This window comes from Neofelis nebulosa, chromosome 14 (genome assembly GCF_028018385.1).
Source record: "Neofelis nebulosa isolate mNeoNeb1 chromosome 14, mNeoNeb1.pri, whole genome shotgun sequence".
Lineage (NCBI taxonomy): Eukaryota > Metazoa > Chordata > Mammalia > Carnivora > Felidae > Neofelis > Neofelis nebulosa.
The window spans coordinates 45,945,443-45,969,568 of record NC_080795.1 but is presented as its reverse complement, the minus strand read 5'-3'; the positions used below and the strand labels follow the sequence as shown (position 1 = coordinate 45,969,568).

Sequence of the window (24,126 nt, the reverse complement as noted above, 5' to 3'; positions counted from 1 at the left end):
CTCCCACTGCCTCTGAACCTGTCATTTCCAATTGCTACCTTGCTTCTCTCCACCATTTTACAGCCTGTAAGCTTTGTCCATCAGGGGCGTTCTGTTTCTCCCCTGCCTGGGTCTCCTCCTGCCACTCTGCTTGTTCCCTCTCAGTCTCTTTTGCTGCTCTGCACTGACATGCTGGCGTTTCCCGAGGTTAGGGCTGGGGGCTCTCTTCTCCTCCTTTACAGGATCTCCCTCGCTTGACCTCATCTTCTCATTCACACAGTCACTCATTTGCTGATGTGATGTTTACTAAGATCTTCCTGTGTTGACAGGCACTCTGCTGTAGCCTGAGGATGAATAAGGCAGGTATCTGACTGCCAGGAATACTAAATTGGTAGGAGAGCTTTTAAAGAAATAAATGCAACTTAATGTTACAAATGATAAATGAACATGGAGAGGGGCCGGTGGTGGGGAGGAGATTTCACAGGAGTGAAGACAGAGAATCTCTTGGGAGATGAGAAAGAATGTGCCAGCTGGGGAAGAGGGGCGTTCAGGAATCCCAGGTAGGGAAGCAGCATTTACAGCATGGTAGCTTGGAGCAGTGCTTTGGGGTCTGGCAGGTCGGGATAAAATCCCAGTCCCTTCTCTTGTAACACATGGGAACTAAGCCGTGTTACTTCTGGAGGCCTCAGTTCTCACTTCTGTAACATGGGGATGATAGTCCCATCTTGTACGGCTGCTGGAAAGGTTAGACAGGAATGAACGTAAAGTGCTCAGCATGATGCCTGGTATGCAGTAAGCGATTACGAAGTGAGAGTCATTATTATAGTAAATATATTTATGACTTTGATATGTGTCCTGTAACCATGATAAAGAGACCTACTTCACAAGCTTGTTGTGAAGGTCAAATGAATTAATACGTACGAAAGAACTGTGACAAAGGATAGCACAATATCACTTGGCCACAAAATGGAATGAAGTTCTGACACACGCTGCAACATGGATGAATGAACCTTGAAAATAGTACGCAAAGTGAATTATCCGGGCACAGCAAGACAAATACTGTATGATTCCAGTTACACGAGGCACCTGGAACCTGGCAAGTTCAGAGACACATGGTACAACAGGGGCTACCAGGGGTTGAGTGGAGGGAGAATGGAGAGGGATTGCCTACCGTGTACAGAGTTTCTGTCTGGGATGATGGAACAGCGAGTGGTGACGGTTGTACAACATTGTGAATGTTTTTTAATGCCCGTGAATTATACACATAAAATGGGAAATTTTTAAGTACAGCAGAAATGAAATGCTAGGTTCACATGCCATTTTTAACAAAAATAAACACCACTAGCACTGAGATTAAGACAGAGACAAATCGGGACATTTTATCTGTTCAGGGTTTTTAAACTATACTTATATTTGTAGAGTGTTATGTACTTCTAGGAAGAATGTGTATGTTTTTATATTAAATTCTAAAGAGGGGATGAATCTAGGGTTGGCATAATGATTGCCCTAAAATCTGGACCGTAGGGGGCTCCTGGGTGGCTCAGTCGGTTAGGTATCCGACTTCGACTCAGATCATGATCTTGCACTTTGTGAGTTTGAGCCCCAGTCGGGCTCTGTGCTGACAGCTCAGAGCCTGGAGCCGGCTTTGGATTCTGTGTCTTCTCCTCTCTCTGCCCCTCCCATGCTCATGCTCTGTCTCTCAATAGTAAATAAAAAAATGTTAAAAAAAAATTAAAATCTGGGTAGTAGGACCACCTTCTATATAGAGGAGTCTAACAATTTTATTTCATTTTCGACTTTGGATCACACCCAATGTGCTTGCCTTTACCGAGTGCTTCTCTCTGGTAAACAGTTGTATAGGACATTGTGGAGGTACATATTGTATGTGAGAATTTATAACCTAACGAGGACGTAGAAATGGATACATGCATCCTCATCTGGAGATAAGAAGTTTAGCACTGAGAAGGTGCTGTTTAGAAGCAGACAAGCATGGAAACCTTAGACAAAAGAATGTGTCTTGGGGCCTTGATGGGAACACGTGTGGCTCACTGACCTGTGTTCCCTGACTGTTGATGTCGATGGCATCGCTCCACTCAGTTGTTGTGTCCCCCAGACATTCTACTCTCAAAAAGAGGCTAGGAAGTAAGTCTTTGGTCTTGCAGTCTGGATAATTGGAAATCTGATGATACAGTTCATGATGAATTGAGCACTCAGAAGGAATTCTTCTGCAATAAACCTCAAACTTTGGAATATCTAAAAAAAAAAAAGGCATATGCAGACTCAGGCCTTGACAAAGACGAAGGGATATTAAACATAATGTGGCAGGAGAAACTTCTCGAAGAGAGATGAATGATACTTTTATTTCAGTGTTCTTCACAGGATCACAGGTAGCTACTGAATTAAAAACCTCCAGGAAGATTACAGGTTTTATATTATTTAGATTCAATGCGATAAAATATACCTTTAATATTTTCCTTTATAAGGATTGTTATTGGACATCTGTTGTGGAAAATTATCCGAGGACTAGGGTCTTCTGAGAGGGTTAAATAAGTCACTCCAAAGTGTTCTTGATATGTCAGTGCTACTGCCCTGGAATGAAATCAAATCAAATGACACAAGCAGTTTAGAAAAAAATGAATGCTTCCTCTCGTGGTACATGTTTATTTAGATTTGTAATATTCACAACTGCACAACACCATCTCTTTTATCAATCAGAAGAAGTGTTTTCCAGAGAAAGGAAGCCATCCTCTCGTCTAGTAATGGTCTTATACTAATTATAGCTTTACTGACTTTTTCTCGACAATAGTATCACATAATTATCATGAAATATTCAAAGACATAAAAAATTATTTAAAAGAGGAAAACCATAACTTCTACCACTTAGAATTCTGGCCAACCGTGTGCTAACCTCTTCCTCCTGCTCTGCTCTCCTTTGTGCAGATGTGCCTTAAACTCTACACATGCAGTGTCTTCTTCTTCAGAAGTGCTTGGTACATTTTGGCTTAAGAGGAGCTGATATGCTTTTAGAAAGACTGCTAGAGAACATGGGTACTTGCTCTTTTTATATTCGAAAGGTAGGTAGGCTCATAATGCTTGCTGTCAGTTGTCACATCATCATATTGACATGACCTCCACTTTGCATACCAAGAGCAAAGCTGTATTAATCCGCATTAGAAAAAGTGCTGTGTGGGCATAGGCTGTCCTCTACAGTGGAGACACAAAACCCTTCCAGTTTACATCATAGACTACCAAACAATATTTCGTATCAAAACAGGACAAAAAAATCCTCTCGGAGGTTTAAATTACATGGACTGATCAAATTAATCAAAGAAATCAGGTATTTGCCAAATGTAGCCCTCAGTTTACACTGATTAAAAGGGGTTGATGATGCCTTAAAGAATTCCCCAAATGCCATTTACCCTGTTCACCAAGGTGAGCTCTTCCCATAGTATTTGCCTGAAATGCCAAAGTGAATTGTCCAGTAGAGTTTGGGGAAATCACATTAATAACACATCAAAGGTGCACGGCAGGACTGAGGGGAGGAGGGGGAAGAGGAGATGGGGCTTGTAGGAAGCGAATTCACTTGCTGAGTACAGTCCCTGGATTCATACCAAAGCTCTTTTCCCAGCCTAATTTTGAAAGAGCTGGGGCAAGCCAACCTCAGAGAATTTCTTCTTGCTAGCCAAGAAAGCTGGGGGCCAGGACTAACATATGGTATTTTCAATCTAATATCTAGTTTAGTATTTGTAGATAAGATTAAGTTATATTAATACAATCGTGTCTTAGAATTCTTAGAATTTTAAACATCATTTCCAAATGCAATTTTATTTTAAATTTTGGCTTTCAGTTTTAAAAATAAATTTTGTTTTCTCGACATAGGTTCACATCACTTTCAAAAATACTTCCTTCAACTCACCACACTTAACTTCTCCAGCCAGAATATAAATATAACCACTCCTCTTCAGAATCAGGGATGAAAAGTGTTTATAAAATCAGGATGTTTCTGAATGTTGTGAAAGAAGAAGGGATATGTGTAGGGAACAGGGTCTTACTATTATGGATAACGTGAGTTGGGAAGTTATCGTTTAAAATATTACTACTAGAAATCTCTGTAGACATCAAAAAGTTAGAATAGCTCGAATCTCAAATGACGTCTGTAAAATCACAACCACGGGAAAAAGGTACCTCTAAGAAGATCACAAGATGTTTTCTTTTGTACTTTTTGCATATACCATAAATAAGTTATTCCCAACAGCTACAGAAAGGACGTATTGCATGCAAAACAACCACAAAATAAAAGTCCAGTATGAACAAACCATTACATGTCTCCGGCTTGATTCTGTGGTTGTTATTTGCATAATTGGTAATCGGTAATTGGAGCAACTTGCGTGCAGGAACAACCACAGAACAGAGTCTTCTGTGACTTGTGTTTATCTAAGTTATCTCTGCTAATGACTTTTAAAGAAAAATTCCATTTTGAAGTAGATGTAAAATATGGGAAAGGAAAAAGGTTTTCCAACTTGACTCTCTCATATTTTAACCCTTGGCAGAGGCTAAGAAGTCATCATAGAAGGCTATCTTTTCATTTTGATGTATTGCTGCTATTTCATGCCACAAACACCATCATTCCCCCCCCACCCCCACCCCCCATAAGCTGCAATAAGGGAAAAATCTCATCAGGAGTACGCTGGGGCAACCCACATGTGATCACAATGTTTGCCCAATTGTGTACGATGTCTAGAAGCCATTAAAAATCAAAGTAAAACCTGGGGCACCCGGATGGCTCAGTCAGGTAAGCGTCTGACTTCAGCTCAGGTCACGATCTCACGGTCTGTGAGTTCAAGCCCCACATCAGGCTCTGTGCTGACGGCTCAGAGCCCGGAGCCTGCTTCAGATTCTGTGTCTCCCTCTCTCTCTGCCCCTCTCCTGCTCACGTGTGTCTCCCTCTCTCTCTGCCCCTCTCCTGCTCCTCAAAAGTAAATACACATTAAAAAAAAGTAAAAGTAAAACCCACTTTTACACGTGGTGAGCAATGCAGCTGTTTTTGTCTCTCCTGGTGCCTTGATGAAGAGCTATCGCAACAAGCTAAGAAGGGCATTCACACGGAGATAAAATACCTGGTGCAGAATCCATTTTCCCCACAACTTCCGAAGGGCACGGCTACACTCTGTCTGGGAAACTCTTGTTTAACTATAGCCGGCAGGCTCCAGCACTGGGAACTGTTGGCACCTGAGGCAGGAGAAAAGGCCAGCAAGATCTGCTTCTGCAGCATGGAGGCATCCAGTGGTGACTGACTGATATCGGGCATCAGGTCCCAGCAAGGAAGGGAGCTGGATTTCACAGCAGGCTGCTCTCCACCTGCGCAGATGCTGAAAGTGGCACTGTCTGGAACGTGAAAATACTGAGAAAAGAAAAGACAATGCCGAGAGAGCACGGTTACTGCACCAATGGAGAGAAGTGAAGCTTTTGAAAGCACAGCTTCTAAGAAACCATAACCTATGTAGTCGTAGGAGGTGGCTGGGTGGGGGACATGGGCATGTGAGAATCCCATTCCCATGAGAAAGCCCCAATGAGACTATTACAAGCAGTAGGGACAGGGTCTGCTTTTCTAGGCATAATGAAACATGATAGGGCCGGGGTGACTTAGAAGGTGATGCAAAGTTCTCAATGTCCCCCAGGTACTGCAAAAATCCAGATGTCGTAAGGGTCGACATGCCACATTCTGGGGAGAGAGTCCTCTTGGATGGGTATGACCGGACTGAAAGGGTGCGCTCTGAGGGGCCTTGGGAAGAAGAGAGCTGAATGAGATACGGAACAGTGAACTGGGAGCTCAGAAGACAAACTCTGTTTAAGGCTCATCCTGAGGGAGGAGGAAACTCTGATCCCAACCCTCAGTTGAAATTCCACAGGGTTTCTGGCACATTAGAAAGTCTCAGAAGTTTGACTTAAAAAGGACCTTTAGAGATACTTTATTTAAAACTCTTCTTTCACATCTGAGGAAGCTGCTTTCCAGAGAGCTGCTGACTTGTCCAACATCACAAAGACAGTGAGTGGCAAAGCCCAGCTGGAGCCAGGCTTCCTGCTTCCCATTTGGTGGGTTTCCCACTGTTCCACACACCTCTCTGAGAGGCTAGGGACCGTCATGTCTTTAAAAATAATGCCTACACCTGCCTGAAGCAGGGTATGGTTGAAAAAGGGGACACTCCTCAGCCGCCTGGAAGTATGTGGGCCCATCCCTCTTCTCCAGGGAGCTGAGGCAAAGCAGGAGTTCACTGTGATGCTGGGGTTTTGGTCGCCACCGGCTACTACCATTTCCTGAGTGCCTGGCCTTTTTACTCATATTGGCTCATCTAATTGTCACCAAAAACCTGTAAGGAATGAAAAATTATGCCTATTTTCAGAGGAGGAAATGTCAGCGTGGAAAGCCCTGACCGGAGGTCTCAGGAAGCCCGAAGGTGGGGAGGAGCAGAATTATCTGCACACATGCTGATTCTCTTGCCAAATCCTCACCTAAAATGGAAACATTGTTGACTTCTATTTCCCGACCGGGTACTTCTGGTCACATAGTTATTCTACTGATACTTTGAAGAACCAAAATGAAATTCGATTATTCTGACATTTTTGTAAATACTATCATGCACTGTAAGCTTAGAAGAGTAAGACTTTCATCCTGTTTTAGTGTTCTAATGTAATTTTTAGGAGCTGAAAGGGATAAAAATATATGCAGACATAGCTAAAGAAAGAAAATACTTTCCTACGTGATAGTTTCAATAGCATAAAACAACAGCTTACCACTTAGCATATCATGTTTTTAAGTCCTTTTAAAATATCTCCTTACTCTCTCAAAATAGAAGTGTTCACTTTAATTGTATAAAGAAGAGAATCAAAAATCTTTCTTGGATTTATTTTCTGCATATTCTGCCAGTGGGATGCTAACATAAATGGGCTGGTACCTTTTCACAGTTACTCTCCTCGTGGGCAGAGAAGTCAGGGCTCCCACACGCGTGGCTCAGCTGGGGCCGAGCCCTCTGCCCACAAGGCTCCTCCAGGCACCGCAGCCTGCGAGGCAGATGCTCTTTTCCACGAGACCCGGGAGCCAGCCCTCAGGCCACTGCCCCGCGGGCGGGGCTTTGCCTTGGCGAGCATGCTAGCAGAGTGTGCTGTGGCCTCCAGCGGCTGGGGCACACGCGACACGAATCCAGCAGTGCGACGGGACCTGCTGCGTGTTCATTACCTGGAAGCGCTGGCCGTGACATCCGTGGTTTTAGTTCAGTACAAAATAAATTTCTCTTTACCTACATTCAGTGTTAGTTTCCTTCTTTATTCTAGGCTAAAACCTTAATCTTACTTATCGCTAATTGATCGAAACTTAAGACAGATCAATAATGCTATCGATTGCTTACCTCCTTTCCAGAGTGGGGTCTGGAGACAGATAACTGCGGTTTATAAAATATCTGATAGGGCATATTATTGATTATCATAGTCTTGTCTTCAATCTGAATAATCTGTATACCCTGCTGAACCAGGGAGGAGATGCAGAATTGACATAACTGCAAGACAAGTGAGGAAAGAACGATTTTGAAAACATTATAAGGCATGTAAAACTTTCTCCTTTTTTAAAGGGCCATTTTATCTCTCAGTTTGCCCACGACAATACCAATTTTACCTTTTGTTCCAGCATATTTATCAGAGATCCCTTTCAGTCTCAAAGACGTCCCAGCCCCCCAAAGGGCCACTATTTACAACAGGTGTCCTGGCACACCAGTTATTTCTGGTGTTTCCAAGTTATTTAGCCAATTCCCTCACAAAGTATTTATGTAGGAACACTTGTATGTAAACAGAGGTCACTCAGGTTTTCAACATGAAGTCGAGCACTCCTCCTCCTCTTCCTCATGCTCATCGTGGCAGCTACCTCACGAAAGGCCTGGGAGGGACCAACGGGAGCCCTAAGAACAGCATCGAGTGGCCCTGGCATACTGCTTTCTTGTGCCCCACTTGTAAGAACTTACGCATGCTAACTCACAGAATCCTCACGTGGGGCAGCTACTATTGTCTCCATTTTACAGAAGAGGGAAATGAGGCTCAAAGAGGTTACGTAGCCTGCCCAAGGTCAAAAAGACAGAGAGGGTCTAGTTGGGATTGAAAACCAAGCAGTCTGGTCCTATGGTACAGCTCTTAACCTCTGCGTGTATCATCTCATTACCTTATCATGTTGTATGAAGTACTGGTGCTCAGAGAAGATATCCGCTTAGTAAATGGTAATGTCAGGACAGCAGTTCTCAAAGTGTGGCCTGGGATCCTTGTGTGTGTGTGTGTGTGTGTGTGTGTGTGTGTGTGTGTGCGTGTGTGTGTGTGTGTGTGTATTGGGGGCCGTGGGGGGGGGTAGGGTCTATGAGATCCTTTCAGGGTGTCCAAAGGTCAAAACTATTTTTATAATAAATACCAAGACGCTATTGTCTTTTCCATTCAAATTCTCTCATGAGTGTACAGTGAAGTTTTTCAGGGGTTATATGACCTATGATGTCATTACTGTCATGGCATACATACAGAATGTATGTTTGTGTATTCTTGGGGTCTAAAGTTTTGCTTTAATTGCTAGTTTGATGAGTATCAATAGCCATAGCCCACATGAACAAAAGGGTTTTGGAAGTCTGCAATAATTTTTAAGAGAGTACAGGGGTCCTGACACTAAAAAGTTTGAGAATCACTAGGAAAGAATAATGATATAAATATAGGCAATAATATATTTTCCACCAGTCCATTCATTCATTCACATTTATTCCGCATTTGCTGTGGCCACTTTGTGAGGTGCTGGAGGTATTGGGTGTTGGATTGTATGGCATCACATTTTTTTCCAGGTTTTGATGGTCGTTCTCAACTTACAACTATTCGGCTTTGGGTGATTCACGCTTGCAGCTCTTTGCCATTTACACCCATGTTACAGTATTTTGGCCGGCAGAACATAAACATGTGTTGCCCAGACAACTCTGAGGAAATGGATACCAGCCTGGAATACTGAAGAGAAACCGACTTCTTTGTATAGAGAAATTTATTTTTAAAAAGTCACCAAATGACCCTAACTTTTTTTCGAGAGGCTCTTCAAAGATGCCTGTCAAAATCTAACTTCTCCCCAGAGAAAGGTCATTCTAAATCATACTACTATGATGAAGTAGCCCTTCTTCTTCTGATTTGGGAGGGCTAAAATAACGAAGATATTGTTAAGTACAGCATGAGACCTTAACATGGTACACTATGATATTGTGCTTTCATGCATACCGGTTGCTGTGATTTGTTACTATATTATTGAACTTAATTGGTTTTCATAGAGTTTAGAAAAGATTGATGCTGAAGATCATGCACCATTTGTATTTAGTTAAATAGCCGATTAAGTATGTTTTCTGCATTCATATCATTAAAGAGTGAGAACCAGTCCTCTGTTTAGGAATGTAACTTCCTCATAACATTTGGCACCATGGGAAAATTAGAGCGGCTTTTGCTCAGGATGCCCTTTCCAGGAACGTAACCTTTGCTATAGGAGGTTTGTCCTTTCACTCAGTGCACAGAATGTTAGCAACTGTACTTCCTGCTCTAAGAGAAGGAGGCCAAGTACATTTGTGGATATTTTGGAATAAGTTCATTTTTCCCCCACATACGATCAATCAAGTGACCGCTGAGTGTTCCGAAATAGAGTGGTTATTGGATAAATTATGTGACATGGCTTTTATCACTGCTAAAGGAAAAAAAAACCCTGTATAAGACAGAGGTCTAAGAAATCACATGTTGGACTGTTATAAATTGCCTAGAGCAAGTTGTACCAAAACTGGATTAAAAAGAAAGGGGTAGACTCATTTTAAACAGGTGGAGGGGTAGGCATGCTATTTCCCCTGAGCCATGCAGACTTTGATCCTACCTTCTGATGTCCTGGGAAAGCACCGAGTCTTATTTCAGCATCAACAAACCCTTCTTCGTCCAATGACACAACTTCACCATTACCTCCATCTTTCCACTTTGGAGATGTCAGGTTATGGACCAGTTTAATTGCTACTGACTTATGCACAGTGTTCGTATTTGCCCAGTATATTCCAATTTGAAAAGCCTCCTGGAAAAATAATGCCTCAATTATAAAGTATTTTTCTTAACCGTGATATTTTTACCTCAATTCACAGGAATTTTTTTTATATTATATAATAGGTCTACTTAGGCAACCAAATCCCTTTATGAGTTTTGTTTTTGTTTTTGTAATGGCAATATACATTTTATTTTAGTTCCCAATGTTTTCTTTGATTCACAATGGAATTCATATTTATGGAAGGGGGAAAAAAACAACCCCAACTGTGGCTCCCCTATAAATAACAAAAACTTAAAAACTAAGGGTTTCATTTCATTCGACAAAAGAATAATATGCAACCTTAGGTACATGTAGGTCAGCATTCTAATTCCATAAGGTAACATCATCTGATTATTAAAAAAAAAGAAAAAAATAGGAAAATGCAATTGAATAAAGATGTTCATGAACTGTAGCTCAAAAAAAGTACTCTTCAATTGTTCCCCACCAGGAAAACATTTTATTTAGGAGTTCCATGTACTCTGTTTTCTTATAGATTTATGTACTTCTTGAAATGGGTTAGCCTTATCAAGAAAGTTCTCTTGTGATGGAGTACAGTCTTGCTGCGAAATTCTGTTTTACATTAGGGTTTCCCCTTGTGCCAGCAATGACTCCATATTGTTATTATCAACAACTGGGTGGACATCTATGATTATGGATATCCAAGTCCACTTATAAAGGAAAAGGGGCCCTGACAAAAACAGTTGTTCAGAAATCCTCAATTCTTACCCACCTTGCAGATCCCAGAGAATTTCTGTAAGAGCCACAAATCTATCTAGAGAGTGGGTTAGCACAGAATATGACTCTATATCCTTAACATACCCTGGGTAGGCCAATCCTAATGCTTGTCAAATATCCTGTACACAATGAAAATGAAAATGTAACTACTAGAGTTATCAAATTTAATGATAACTCAAGCGTGAATACTGCTGATGGGGGAAAAAAGACATCTGAAATGTCTTTGAATATCAAAGAACATTCCATACCCCTTACACATGCATCTAAGACGACAGTTTTCTACAACTGATTCTGTTAAGAACATAAATGCAACCTCAGAATAAAGGCTAGCTGTTGAAAGCAAAGAATTCATATTAGCTAAAAAAAAAAGGTTATAGTACCTGAAAATTAGGAGGGATAATAATTTTGCCAGCAGGAACCTGTAGAACAATCTTCTCTCCTTCAAACAACCAGAGGTCCCACTTGGATTGATTGATAAGCAGGGCCCAGGGTAGAAGTTCTATCAACAACGTTCTAACATATGGCTTCCAGACTGACAGCTTCACTCGCATTGGGCTATCCCACTGACTCAGCTGTTCATTCCTGTTCCAAATACCACATCCAAGAGACTCAATGAAAAATGATGACTTCAGTATTCATGAAATATGTTTAGGATTCCAGACACACAATGCTCTCGTATGACACCTTTTCACACTAGACTTACCCAGCGCTGAATTTGCATCCAGGAGAAAGAAACTTTTCACGCAATTACGTTCTAGGTTATGAGTAAAGCAGTCTACAAAATACATTTACCCAGACAATAAAAGGTCAGGACTGGATAGATGCATGCATATATCTTCTTTTTAAAAATACCTTTTATGGTATCTAGCGTTTTGGTGAATGGTCATTTATTAATATTGGTAAATGTTTGTAGACAAAGATTGCTGGAGAACATTACCTGTCAGAATCCTTTTCATTATATGGCCACATGGGTTGAAGGGACTTTTCTGGCCCATAGAATTCATCAAGGATCTGATTAACTGTGCATTCAGGGTGTATCTTAGTGGCTATTTGCTTAATGAGGGATGTAGAGATGGGGACAGCACAGTGTGAGGGATCATCTTCTTCTCTAGGCAGTGGAAAGGAAAAAATAGGAGTAAATACCAGATTTCTAAAGTGGCAGACAATTTATTGAAAAAATATAACCCTAGATGTATTATAGACCAATACTTTTTTGTGAGATTGAGGCAATTTTTGGTGATTTAGGGATTGGTAACACAGTTTTTGCATAATATGGGCCCTGGCCCCTTCTCCCTGCCCCTGCTCCCCATGTTCTTGGGTGAGAGCTCTATTCATTTCTTCTTCCACTAGAGAAATTATGTGTCAATTAAATTTTCTGACCCCTCTTATTTATTTCTAAGTTTAATGAAAGAGGCTGAATTTTATCCAAAACTACTGAAGAGGATAAGAGAACACTAGGCAGGGCAATTTTATTTAAAAAAAAAAATTTTTTTTTAACATTTATTTATTTTTGAGACAGAGAGAGACAGAGCATGAACGGGGGAGGGGCAGAGAGAGAGGGAGACACAGAATTGGAAGCAGGCTCCAGGCTCTGAGCCATCAGCCCAGAGTCCGACGCGGGGCTCGAACTCAGGGACCGCGAGATGGTGACCCGAGCTGAAGTCGGACGCTCAACCGACTGAGCCACCCAGGCGCCCCTAGGCAGGCAATTTTAAAATAACATTCTCATAAGGAACCCTAAAAAAAATTCTACCTCCCTTCTTCCCCTCCATAATACAAAGTTGCTTTTCTACTGAATCTCTCTTAGGAAAAATGTGAGGACTTTTCCAGTACCTTGCTTGAAATGTTAGGTGATGTACAAGGTCAGGTTCTATGTTTTGCAGTGGTTTTTCCTGTCCTTTTCCTGGAATAATCTGTGTTTCACTCAATCCCAGACTCCTTTTCTCCAAATGTATGATAATGGGGTCTGGAAGATGACTTCTCATGATAAAAAGAGGGCTGAACACAATCTATAAAAATAAAAGGACAGAACAACTTTCATATTTGCTTTGTTGCAGTATTCCAGCTGTTTGATGCTGAAACAAACTTGTAATAAATCTCTTCTCTGGGTCACTCTGACCTTAATTTATTTCAGAACAGGAGAGGTCAGAGTCATATACCATATTTTAGGGTTGGAAAGCACTCACCATTCGTTGTTGCACTTGAGAGTTGGGTTCTAATGTCAAAACTGTGCACCACACATAAAAAATGGAACTGTTTGAAGATGGCACCTGCATATGAGGTAGTAAAGGATTCTATTAAACACTAGTTTATTAATTAATCAAAATGAGGCACAGATATAACGTCAGTTTCGAGAATTAAAAAATTTAAAGTTATAGAAAAAAGCCACTAAAAAAATAACTAAGCAAAACCAGATTTCATTATGGTATAAAGTGAACGTGCAGTGAGTCCATGAAGCCAACGCTTTCTTAAAGACAAGGGGATTTGGTATGAGGAGAGACTGACACAAGACTGGGTGGGAGAACGGCTGAGAAGATTTGTCCCTCGTGGGAATGAAAGTGATGATGGCAGAAGGCAAGAAAGAGATAAGCAATTGATAGCCCACTGCAAAGATTTTTCAAGTGGGGAGAACACCATCCCTTCCCTCACCCCCCCCCCCACACCTCCACCCCAAGCCCTGCTGCATCAGGATCTTTCTCAAGATAGAACTTGCCTCCACCTGAAAGGAGTAGTGTCTTAGCTCTAAGAACTCCTGTGTGGCTATGGGATGGGAGGAAACACTTTAGAGAAGCAACATTCAAAGTCTTTTTATATTATTTCAGATCTCCCTCTTTTGTACAGGTCATTTTTTAGATAAAGTGCTATACTGAATAAAGAACATAATGAGGAATGTTAATTTTAAAGCTGCTCTATTCCAGATTGTACTACTTCTTATACCTGAATGACAATGCTATACTCAGGGGACTTAGATTCCAAACACACGTCTCTTGACCAATCTTCATCTCCTTTGGCCTTTACACACAACTCTGTCAGTTCACTGTTTTCCAGTATGTATGAAGGCAATTTCTGTTTGGCTGTGAGGCAGTCAAAATGTTCTCGAATCACAGCTTCTCCATCTTGACCAATGTAATGCTGAACGACTTTTAGTTCTATACTTTGAGACAAGTAACTACAGATGATCTGTCTTCCACAGATGATAATCTAAAAGATAATAAATAAACAAACAAATAAATAACACAAATAAAGCTCCATCAATTCAGATTTCATGAACTGGAAATACGTAACTGTTTTGACAGTAAACTTGTTGGTTTTAACAGAAAGAAAGTGAAGTCATTAGCTTATTTGGAGCATACCAAAAGAAAGGCTTGGTCGTATTTGCTTTGTTCATGTTGAGTTTACAGCACTCAAAAGACAGGCACAGGCAGGGTCCACATCCAGCTAGAAACACTGATTGTGTGCTTGAGAGTGAGGTGGGGTGGGAGATAAAAGACCTATGGAATGAAAGCCTTGCAAATGTGCACGCACAAAAGATAGTTGACCTGGAAAAGAGGTGGAGGTTGAAACTAGCAACTGACCAAGAGTTTAGGGGCAGACTCAGAGGCAAGAAGCCAGACCAGGGGCCGGAGAAGAAGAGGCAAAGAGGGGTGGAGGTAAACCAGGAGAAGTGGTGTTGCTGAAACTCCAAGAGCAGAGACAGACCAAGATGTGGTAGTGAGTGGTGTCCATAATGTCAAAAGAGATGGGGGTTGAAAACAAGACTCCGGCTCTGGTGGCTGAGAGGCCAACTGGTGATTTATCTATTCCCAAGGCTGGTTTCCAAGGGCTGCCTGCAGTCTTATGCAATAAGAGATCATTTTATAAATTGGTAATAAAAAAATAACTTTTAACTCAGATGCCTTATTTTATTTTATTCAGGTCTTCCCCATAGAGAAGAAGCATGTATCATTGTAAAACACACGTAATTACCCATTAAACCCATGTATTACCCAATTTGTCATCCAGCTAAGAGTATGGTTCACAGTAGGCATTAAGAAATGTCTCTGAAATCAGTTGAAATTGAAAAGATAATGCAAAATTTATTCCTATGCAGTGAATCCTTCTGTAATACAAATATTCACCATGAGTGGAAAACAAAGGACTTTCATATACTGGATTTTCTTGTTTGTAATATTTTTTCCAGATCATAAAAATAGCAATCTCTCTCTCTGTCACACACGTACACACATACCCATACATATGTGGCTTACTTATGGGTCTAAGGATGTGATGGTTAATTTTACGTGCTGACTTGAATGGGCCACAGGCTGCACAGGTATTTGATCAAGCATTATTCTGAGTGTGCCTGTGAAGGTGAGGTTCACTGTGTATTGGTAAACTGAGTACAGAAGAGTGCCCTCCCCAATGTGGGTGGGCCTCATCCTGTCAATTCAAGACCTGAATAGAACAAAGAGCCTGAGTAGGAGGGACTCCTCCAACTGAGCTGAGACTTTGGTCTTTCCTGGCCTTTGGACACAGACCAAAAAACATCAGCTCTTCTGGGTTTCAGCCTCCATAATTGTGTGAGCCAATTTAAAATAAATCTCTCTCTCTCCTTCTCTGCATACATATGTACACCCACATATATATGTATGTGTGTGTATACACTCATTTTTACAAATTAGTTCTTTTATTCTCACAGCAACCATATCAAATAGGTGCTGCTATGACTCATGTATGAGGGAAAACAGAGGCACAAGGGAAAACACAGGCACAAATATGATGGATAACTTGCGGGACACTACCCAGACTCTCTGGCCTGGAGTCTGTGCCGATAATCACTCTGAAAGTCTGTTTATTATAAAATTAATACCTACTAAGAAAATGTAGAAACTATAGAAAAGAATAAAAACTGCCCATCATAAGGTAAATGTGGTAGATCCCATTGGTTCTATTCTAAATAGGTGGTTCCTCCCTTTCCCTTGATATGAACAACCCTCATTTGGTTTAGGTCTCAAAAAGCAGCAAAGTACTCAGGGAAGGTGGACACCTCCATGAACCCCAGAATCTATTATAATTGTTACAAACTAATCCTGGTAAATCGATTCTCCTTTTGCCAGTGATTACTTTAGGGGTGAACATGGGACGCTCTCTGGCTAATAATATGAAAAGGGAAGACTGCTAAAAGGCTCTGGGAAACATTTTACTCCTTGATAAGGGAGACAATTTGAGAAGCAAAAGCCCTGCTTCTTGTCTGTCATGGAAGATGTTATGAGAGGATATATATGCATCCATCTTTCGTAGGCATCTTAAGACAAAAAAGGCAAATCCAACAGGACAGCAGAGCAGCAGATACAGCACTGAGTTGCTTAATCAACCAACACCTAACTCGACTTCTTCATCCTTATTACGTGAGATAATAAATGTAAAAGAGGAATAGTTCTGCCTCATTAACTTATTATGAAGACTAAAAAGCCTGTTTTGTTACTTCAAACTGAAAACATCCTAATGGATACATTTTCCTATGTGATTAAGGGTACTTTGCAAACATCTTTGTAAGTAAACTATTATTTACACAAATAACTATGAATAATTATTTATGAATGAACTATTACTTACCCAAAATAAACCTGCTAGATTGATAGACCAAAGATAAGATGTCATTGTTGTTTCAAATGGTATTAGTTGAACAGTGAAATTTAGCATTTTCTTAAACACTTATTTTCCAACTACCTATTCCTTTGAATTTTCTTTAGAAGGAGAACATCTGTAAAAACCAAACTGTGCTTAACTGTTATATTATTCCTAGATACTCTGCCATAATAATCTTTTAAAACAATGTTTTCTCAGTAACAAACACAGAAGTCAACTGGACCATGAGTCCTAAGTTAGCAGGCAAGCTTTTCTTTAGCATATGCTAGAGGTTACCAGGCACTCATGGTTAAGTCTTATGAGGCCTTAGCGTTGCCTAACTTTAAGTAAACACGTGAAAGCTCTGAGGCAGTATTCAATTTTGTTCTTACTCTTGGTGTGCCCAGGCCTGGCAATGTATGCACACTGCTCTTGCTTCAGAACCTTTGGGCCCCATGAGATTTAGGAGAGAATTTTGCTGTCTCTCACAGAAACCACAGAATCTCTGCAACCATCTGGGACTCACTTTGTTTAAAGACAAAGATCCTCTTGGTGGGTTTTTATAGTTTCATTTTCAACTATAAAGCCTGTTAAATAGGCTTTCAAATTTGATAAAAAGAAAACCCTTAAAAGTGGCCAGGGAGGGAAGGCTACTTAGATGAAGGGAAATCCAAAATGGCTACTCCTCAGAGCGGTGTTCTTCACGGCTGCTCCCACGCAGGGTTCAGCGAGAGCCATGTCTGCTTTTCTTCAACGTGGCAACACTTACAATACCTTTATTTTGAAAATTATGGTTAAAATTTCAAGATTAATTTATCAGTTGAAGACAGCTACTTAATTTTTTTTAATGTAGGGTTTCTCTTTAATACACATTTCCAGGTTTCACACTAATTCTCCTCTTTCCCCAAAGCCACAAAGACGTGTATTGAAGATTTCCACATGTGATTTTACTTAGCAGGTTTCAGAACTCTTATTAGATCAGTGCCAAGAAGAATAGTGATATTAAAGAATAACTCCAGAACACCAGATGCACTGGAAAATGATATCTTAGCCATGATTAAAAGTGTATGTATAAAGATACAAATATATATACATACATACATATGTACATTTAAGTTTTTAAAGTGATAAAGTTTTCCTCAATGAGGGGATGCGAAACGTGGGAGCCAATATGTGTACAGGGGTAGCTGTGTAATGTACAAAGTTCTTGAGAAATTTTGTATGTGGTCAGTTTTCATTCAACTAGAGAAATGAGAGGGTTATAAGAAAGGTAGGGTACGACCAAATGGCATTGTTCAAATGCGCACTAGCCAATTCTCCATCGTCCAGAGGCATGTTAATGCAGTTAAGGTACATCAGGGAGCTGCACACACTCACCTCCCCAAATGGAGCTTGGTAATTAGGCAGCTGCAGTTTATTTCCCAGCCCAGGTGGGACAGAAGGAAAGAGGCCAATATGCGAGAGAGGAAGGAATTCGTGAAGTTCTTCTGAAACCTTGATTCCTATCTGCCTTCCCAACCTGGCTAATTGAGGAAATCCTGTGTCTCTGATGTACCTTAACTGGAGCTAATCTGAATTTTGGTTGATCTACCCTGACAATAAAAAATTAAATCCAACTGAAAGACTAGACAGACTTTTCACAACTTTGACATATGCAGCGGTTGTTTTGAAGTTGGTGGCCTGCTGAACCTTTCAGCATTACCTGGGTTCAGTACAAACCATTTTCCATTTGCTTCATTCTAGGTTAAACAAACTGCTCTTTCTGTGTTCCACTTTCCATTATTTTGCTAAGTTTTTTAAATGGCCCTAATTTAGAGCCCAGTCTCATTTGGGTATGACAATAAATTCTAAAACTCAAAATATAAATTTTGTGTGTATGTGCCTTCTATGACAATGGGAATGGAAAATGGACCTCCAGTTCCTGCGGGGCAAGATGACACTTCTTTCAAAAAGGTACATGCAACGGGAAGGTGGCTTCTGCTTCCATTACTGGTTTCTGAAGAGTCCTTTCCTAGTTGGCTAGATTCTTCTTCTTCTTCTTTTTAATAACAGCATTTATTATAGAATACAAGCAGAGAAAAGTGTGAGAGGGACTGCTACAGAAAATAATTATGAAACATTCAATGGTACAAATAACATTTGGAAATCCTGAAATGTGATTTGCACCAGATGCCTTAAAGATCTGTATATTTGACATTAACAGAGAGAATGATGAAAAGGATTCCTTAAACTTCTAATGAATGGAAAAATGTTTGTTAGTCTAAAACTAACAAACTATTTTTGCTAATAGTTTGGAAAACTCAGAAAATCAGCAGAAGGTTGGGACGAATATATATACTTAGTTATTTGAAGGACTAATGTGGCCCTAACAAGAATCCGGTGACACAAAACAATGAATTTTGGTTAAAGAATAAAGTATATCTTTTCAGTCTGGGAAGATGTATCAAGCACCCCAAAAACATTCACATTTTTGCTCAGGTAATTAAGTTTTATAGCAAATTATTTTCAGGACAGACACAGACATTTGGACATACATATGTATACACAAAGATATTCATTTAAGGATTTATTATGGCAACAAATTGGAAATTATCTAAAAGTGCAGTAACAAGGGGATGGGTGTCTAAATGGGTTTCAACATAACACAGGGCAAATTACTATGCAACCATTAAAAAGATAGTTCAGGAATTTCAGATAACATGAGAAGATAAGCATCATATAATGTTAAGTGAAAAAAACAAGTTGAAAAACTAATTACAATCAGATCTCAAGTTAGTAAAAAAAAAAATATCTGCATAGAAAAAAACAGTAGGAAAAAATACACTGAAGTATTTACCTTTGGGTGGCAAAAGTATGGGTAATTTTCTTTTCTACCTTAGGCTTTCCTGTGTTTTCAGAAATACATGAAAACAGTTAACATAAAAATAACCACAAGAAACTAATATTTATTGGGTGCTTTCTTTTACAAGGGGTATACGGAGGCACAGAAAGGTTAAGAAATTTGCCTAAGGTATCAGGTAATAAATAGTAAGGCTGAGAAATCTTTTATTATCAGGGGAAAAAAAGGTAGGTAACATTTTGTGAAAATTTTCAAAAAAGGTACTTTTCATGGCCAACTTTTTTGACTTACGGTTTATTGTTGAGAAGTGTAATATCTGCTCGGGAACACTGTATATATTAATTTATCCCTGAAATTTAATATTATTCCTTAAAGATACATAATATCTATGCAAGAAGGAGGCACTATTTTAACACAACAAAGTCCATTTACTGTTACTCATGCCTGGGAATATTTCATAATTATGCCTATAATTTACTGAGTTATGACAGTGGGCCAGGCACTACCGTAAGCACTTCACATATACAAACTCATTTAATTCCCACTAACTTTGTGACAAAGGCACAATCACTCTCCCCATTTCACAGATCGGGAAACTGATCAAAGAGGTTAAATAACTTGCTGAACGTCACACAGCCAGCAAGGGGATACAGCCAGACTGGCTATGATGTTAACCACCAGGATACACCATGAGAACCACTTCTCCATGGAGTGACCCCACCATTCCACTAACTGGTCACTGTTCTAGCAACCACAGGCAAAAGAGCTGAATGAATTGGGGAAGTTTAGACCACAGCAATGGCCATCAAAGTGGGAGCCCTGTACCAGTATCATCAGAATTTGTTAGAAAAACAAATTATCACGTCACACCCAAGACCTACTGAATCTGGAACTCTGAGGGTGGGACCTAGCATCTTCATTTTAATAAGCCTTCTGGGTGATTCTGACGTACATGCAAGTTTGAGAACCAGTGGCCTAACGAAAAGGCAACTAAGAGGAAAGAATCATCCTAGCTTCCCTTATGTTTCCAAAGGGCTTAATACAGGGGAGATACAACTTACAGAGTCCTCACCACAAGTGGTGTACCCCTCACAAGTTCTGATGAATGGTATAAACTGGCCAAATGGTGAGAGATTTTGGCTTGAAACTGGGAAAGAGCTTCCTGTATAGCTGGAGGTAACCAACTATGGAAAGGGCTACCATGTGAGGAAAGGAGCCTTGTATCATGTGGAGTGTTCAAACGGATGCTGAGTGACCATTTCTCAGGCACACTGGTGAATGGGAAGGTGTATAAGGAATTTCTGAAAGACCATGAGTGACAGAATCAGAAAACCAGAACGTACTCATTGGGCAGGTATCTGTTGAGCGCATATCCAAGTAAGAGAGTCCTGAAGCCAGATGACAGTCAGAGACACGTCTTGTTCTTACGACTTTCTAGCTCAAAGCTCATACTGGCTAGGCTGCTTCCATCAGGAGTCCCAGGAAGACCCATCTGTCCCATACTCCTATCTTTAGGTTATACTGTCTACTTGGACTGGCCTCTCTTAATCCAAATTCTACATGTTTTCCAAAGCCCAACTCGAGTCCTATCTTCTTAGTGAAACCTCTAAGAGTCCTTCACACTTACTGTCGGTTGTGTACATTGTTGGGTTTATACAAACTTGCAATTTAAGAGTGAAGCCTGTGTCGCATACTGTCTTCCATTTTACTCTGTTCCACTGCAGGCAGTCACCGACTACTTGAAGAATGGTCAGTTCATTGGGAAAACTCTTCTGCTATATTCTTTTCACTCCTGTTGCCCACAATAATGAGAACATGAAGTCCAGCTCCCTGATTAGGTGCAGACCAAGGACGTACATGGTACGGGTCCTACTGTTCACCTCACCAGTTGCTTCCTGTCTGCCAAGTACGGGCAATGGCGGAGCCCATGTTGCCTGCTAAGGAAAGCTCCCCTTTTCCTTGTCCAGAGGCTGGGGGGCTGTTTCTATCATGTCCTCTGTTCACATAAGCTCTGGATAGACTGTTACAATCCAGATGCTGATGTATATGTTAAAACTCTTATGACAAATCCAGTTATTATGTGTGCAGTGAAGCCAGTTTTCAGATTTTAATACTTCCTTTTTTTCTTTCTACTCTTGTCATATGTGCCATGCTTGAAAAACATCTTTTAAAAACCACATTTTCACATCTTAAGAACACAAAAAAAGTGTCAGATACTTTTTTTCCCCTTTGCAGTCTTAGAACTTCAAAAACAGCCAAAAGGAAGTTTTATAAAATACGTAAAAATATGTGCTGAGAGCTGAGGTTTTATATGCCAAGAGTTAGACTGTAGTGAATTTTTACTGCAGTTAATATTAACTCCTAGGAAAAGAAAGCTTGCTGGAGACTCCGGCCCACTCTGTCATGGGAGGTATCACAACACTTTCTCAAAGATTACCCTTACATGTATGAGAACCAACTCCTGGTTATCTACCTTTGGATTATCCAGAGTCCCCAACACCCTGTCCTTCTTCTCCTTCTTAATAAAGGCCTTTTGGCCATTTCACAGCTCATTAGCACCTCTACCAGAAGGTAGGTGGTGACAGAGAGAAGAGGTGAAACTAAAATCAGTAAATTTTACTGCTCGTTAGCAGCTCTTGTAAAAGATGTGAGACAAAGGGTTTGAAGCCATCATCATCCTCAGGATCATCAAGAAACTTGTGCACAGTAGTATTAGGCAGAACTAGACATACCACTGGGATTTTGTTTTATTATTTAATTATTTTCATTTCTTTAAGTTTCCCTTCCACTAATTACATCAAATAATTAAGAGCTGTCTGGGCCATGAACACAAGGAACTTACCTGCTTTTGCACTCCATTGAGTTGCTGAACCTTGATGATGAGTGAAGCAGTTCGACCCTTGTACTGAATAGTCCTAATAAAAGTCCCGGCATGGTCCACACTGAAGGGCTCTGACCAGCGCCAGTTGCCCCAGCCTTCAATACAGATGTGTAACAGCTGGAGAGAAAAACAATAATCATCATAATGCCAAAAGTGCCAACAAAAATCTAGTCCTAATATGAAAGTCTCGTTGCTGGAAAACCTTCCTATTTGTAATATTTAGCATCTGTTTTCTTTCTAACCTGCATTATTCATCCACTTCCAGCTTATTCAACCAGGCTAAGAATAGCAAATATGCCACAGAGAGTCAATGTGGTTTTCCAGATCACATTTTAAACCTTCTTAAAAATAATTGTCCTATCAAACGGTAAAAGGCCTGTTGAACATTTGAGAAAAGACCATTTCAATCATCTGGAGGACAAGAAGGTTGAAATGTAAGATCAAAGAACATTGGTCTTGGCTGATAGTTTATTCCTTCTTATGGCTAGACAGTAATTAAAGCAAAATTTCATTTGTGGCATTATTTTTGACCCTAAATCCATTCTTTATTTTTGCTTTTGATGAAGAACAAAATGGCAATTTGAGGAAGCAGTTCATTCAATATACTGTTTTTATGAGATCACATATATCAAATTAGAACTACCTTCAACATTTTTAAAGTATGAGAAAATGTCTTTGTTCTATTTTTTTTCTAGTGTGTATTTGTTGTCAGTTTTACCAAATGGTCTCCTGATTCATTCATGTTTATTCATTCACATTCATATTTATTCATATAGTACTGCCACTTTTGGTAATATTTAGATTTCTTTCATGATCATCAAATATTTTCTATTTCTACTTCTACTTACTAAATGCGGCTAAGAAAATCAGTTTAACTGAACAAGTATTCCAAAACAATATAATAATTACTGCTTCTTTAGGATACAATGAAGATAAACAATGTTCTATACAATTACTAAGGATAAGGAAATACAACTGACATTCTAGGAAAAACATTTATATGACATAAAAACTCACTATTTTCTTTCATCTCATACATGATTTTTTATTAAAAATCTTTAATGTTTTATTTTTTGAGAGAGAGAGAGAGAGAGACTATGAATGAGTAGGGGATGGGCAGAGAGAGAGGGAGACACAGAATCTGAAGCAGGCTCCAGGCTCTGAGCTGTCAGCACAGGCCCAACGTGGGGCTTGAACTCACGAGCTACGAGATCATGACCTCAGCTGATGTCGGACACTTAACCAACTGAGCCACCCAGGTGCCCCAATATATATAATTCTTTAAAAGAATGAACCCAAGGCTAATCATATGAAACATTTTCCAAACTAACAGAACGAATAAAACTTTAAAAATATTGTATAAAAGCTATCATAATAGACCCTTAAAATGAATACATTAATAAGAATTTACATGGGAATTATTATAACAAAAGCTTTTTGATAGAAAGATTATTTTTTAGTTTCAGCATTAGAAGGATCCTTAGAAAGTACTTAAATTAAAAAATTTCCCAAGGTACTAGTTATCAGAATATGATTTTGGTGGAAAGTTAAGGGAGGGTTTTTTCTTTTTTTTTTTTTTGGTCTTTAAGTACCTTACTAAAATATTTTTTAAAAACCTCCTAACTCATCTCCCTCCTTTTAATATGGTCCCACTCCAGCTCTTCCTCCATACAACTGCCAGTGGCCCTGTGAAATCAAGAAGCTACCATTGAGATGATTTCTAAAGAAGAAAGCTAACAGCTCAAAGAAAGCAAGAAAGCAAGAAAACAAGAAAGCAAGAAAGCAAGAAAGCAAGAAAACAAGCAAGCAAGCAAGAAAGAAAGAAAGAAAAAAAGAGAAAGAAAGACAAAGAAAGAAAAGAAAAAAAAAAAGAAAAGGAAAGAAAAGAAAAAAGAAAAGAAAAAAAAATCCTGGACAGCAAATACCTTTAGGGAAAATTTGGTCTTACATACACTCTACAACATAAAAGTACCAGAG

At 39.8% G+C, this 24,126-nt stretch overlaps 1 protein-coding gene across 6 annotated transcripts in view; it reads right to left on the bottom strand.

Annotated features, from left to right (window-relative positions):
- VPS13B (vacuolar protein sorting 13 homolog B) overlaps positions 1–24,126 on the bottom strand; it is an 805,543-nt gene that overhangs the window by 37,575 nt on the left and 743,842 nt on the right. For all 6 annotated transcript variants that reach the window (XM_058699592.1, XM_058699588.1, XM_058699591.1 and 3 more), the window contains 11 exons: positions 22,111–22,266; positions 13,760–14,023; positions 13,009–13,092; positions 12,656–12,831; positions 11,760–11,930; positions 11,203–11,404; positions 9,890–10,078; positions 7,383–7,529; positions 5,097–5,380; positions 2,441–2,568; positions 2,033–2,232 (listed from right to left, as the gene is read on the bottom strand). In XM_058699592.1, coding sequence (XP_058555575.1) covers positions 2,033–2,232; positions 2,441–2,568; positions 5,097–5,380; positions 7,383–7,529; positions 9,890–10,078; positions 11,203–11,404; positions 11,760–11,930; positions 12,656–12,831; positions 13,009–13,092; positions 13,760–14,023; positions 22,111–22,266 — 2,001 coding nt within the window. The remainder of the gene's footprint in view (positions 1–2,032; positions 2,233–2,440; positions 2,569–5,096; positions 5,381–7,382; positions 7,530–9,889; positions 10,079–11,202; positions 11,405–11,759; positions 11,931–12,655; positions 12,832–13,008; positions 13,093–13,759; positions 14,024–22,110; positions 22,267–24,126) is intronic.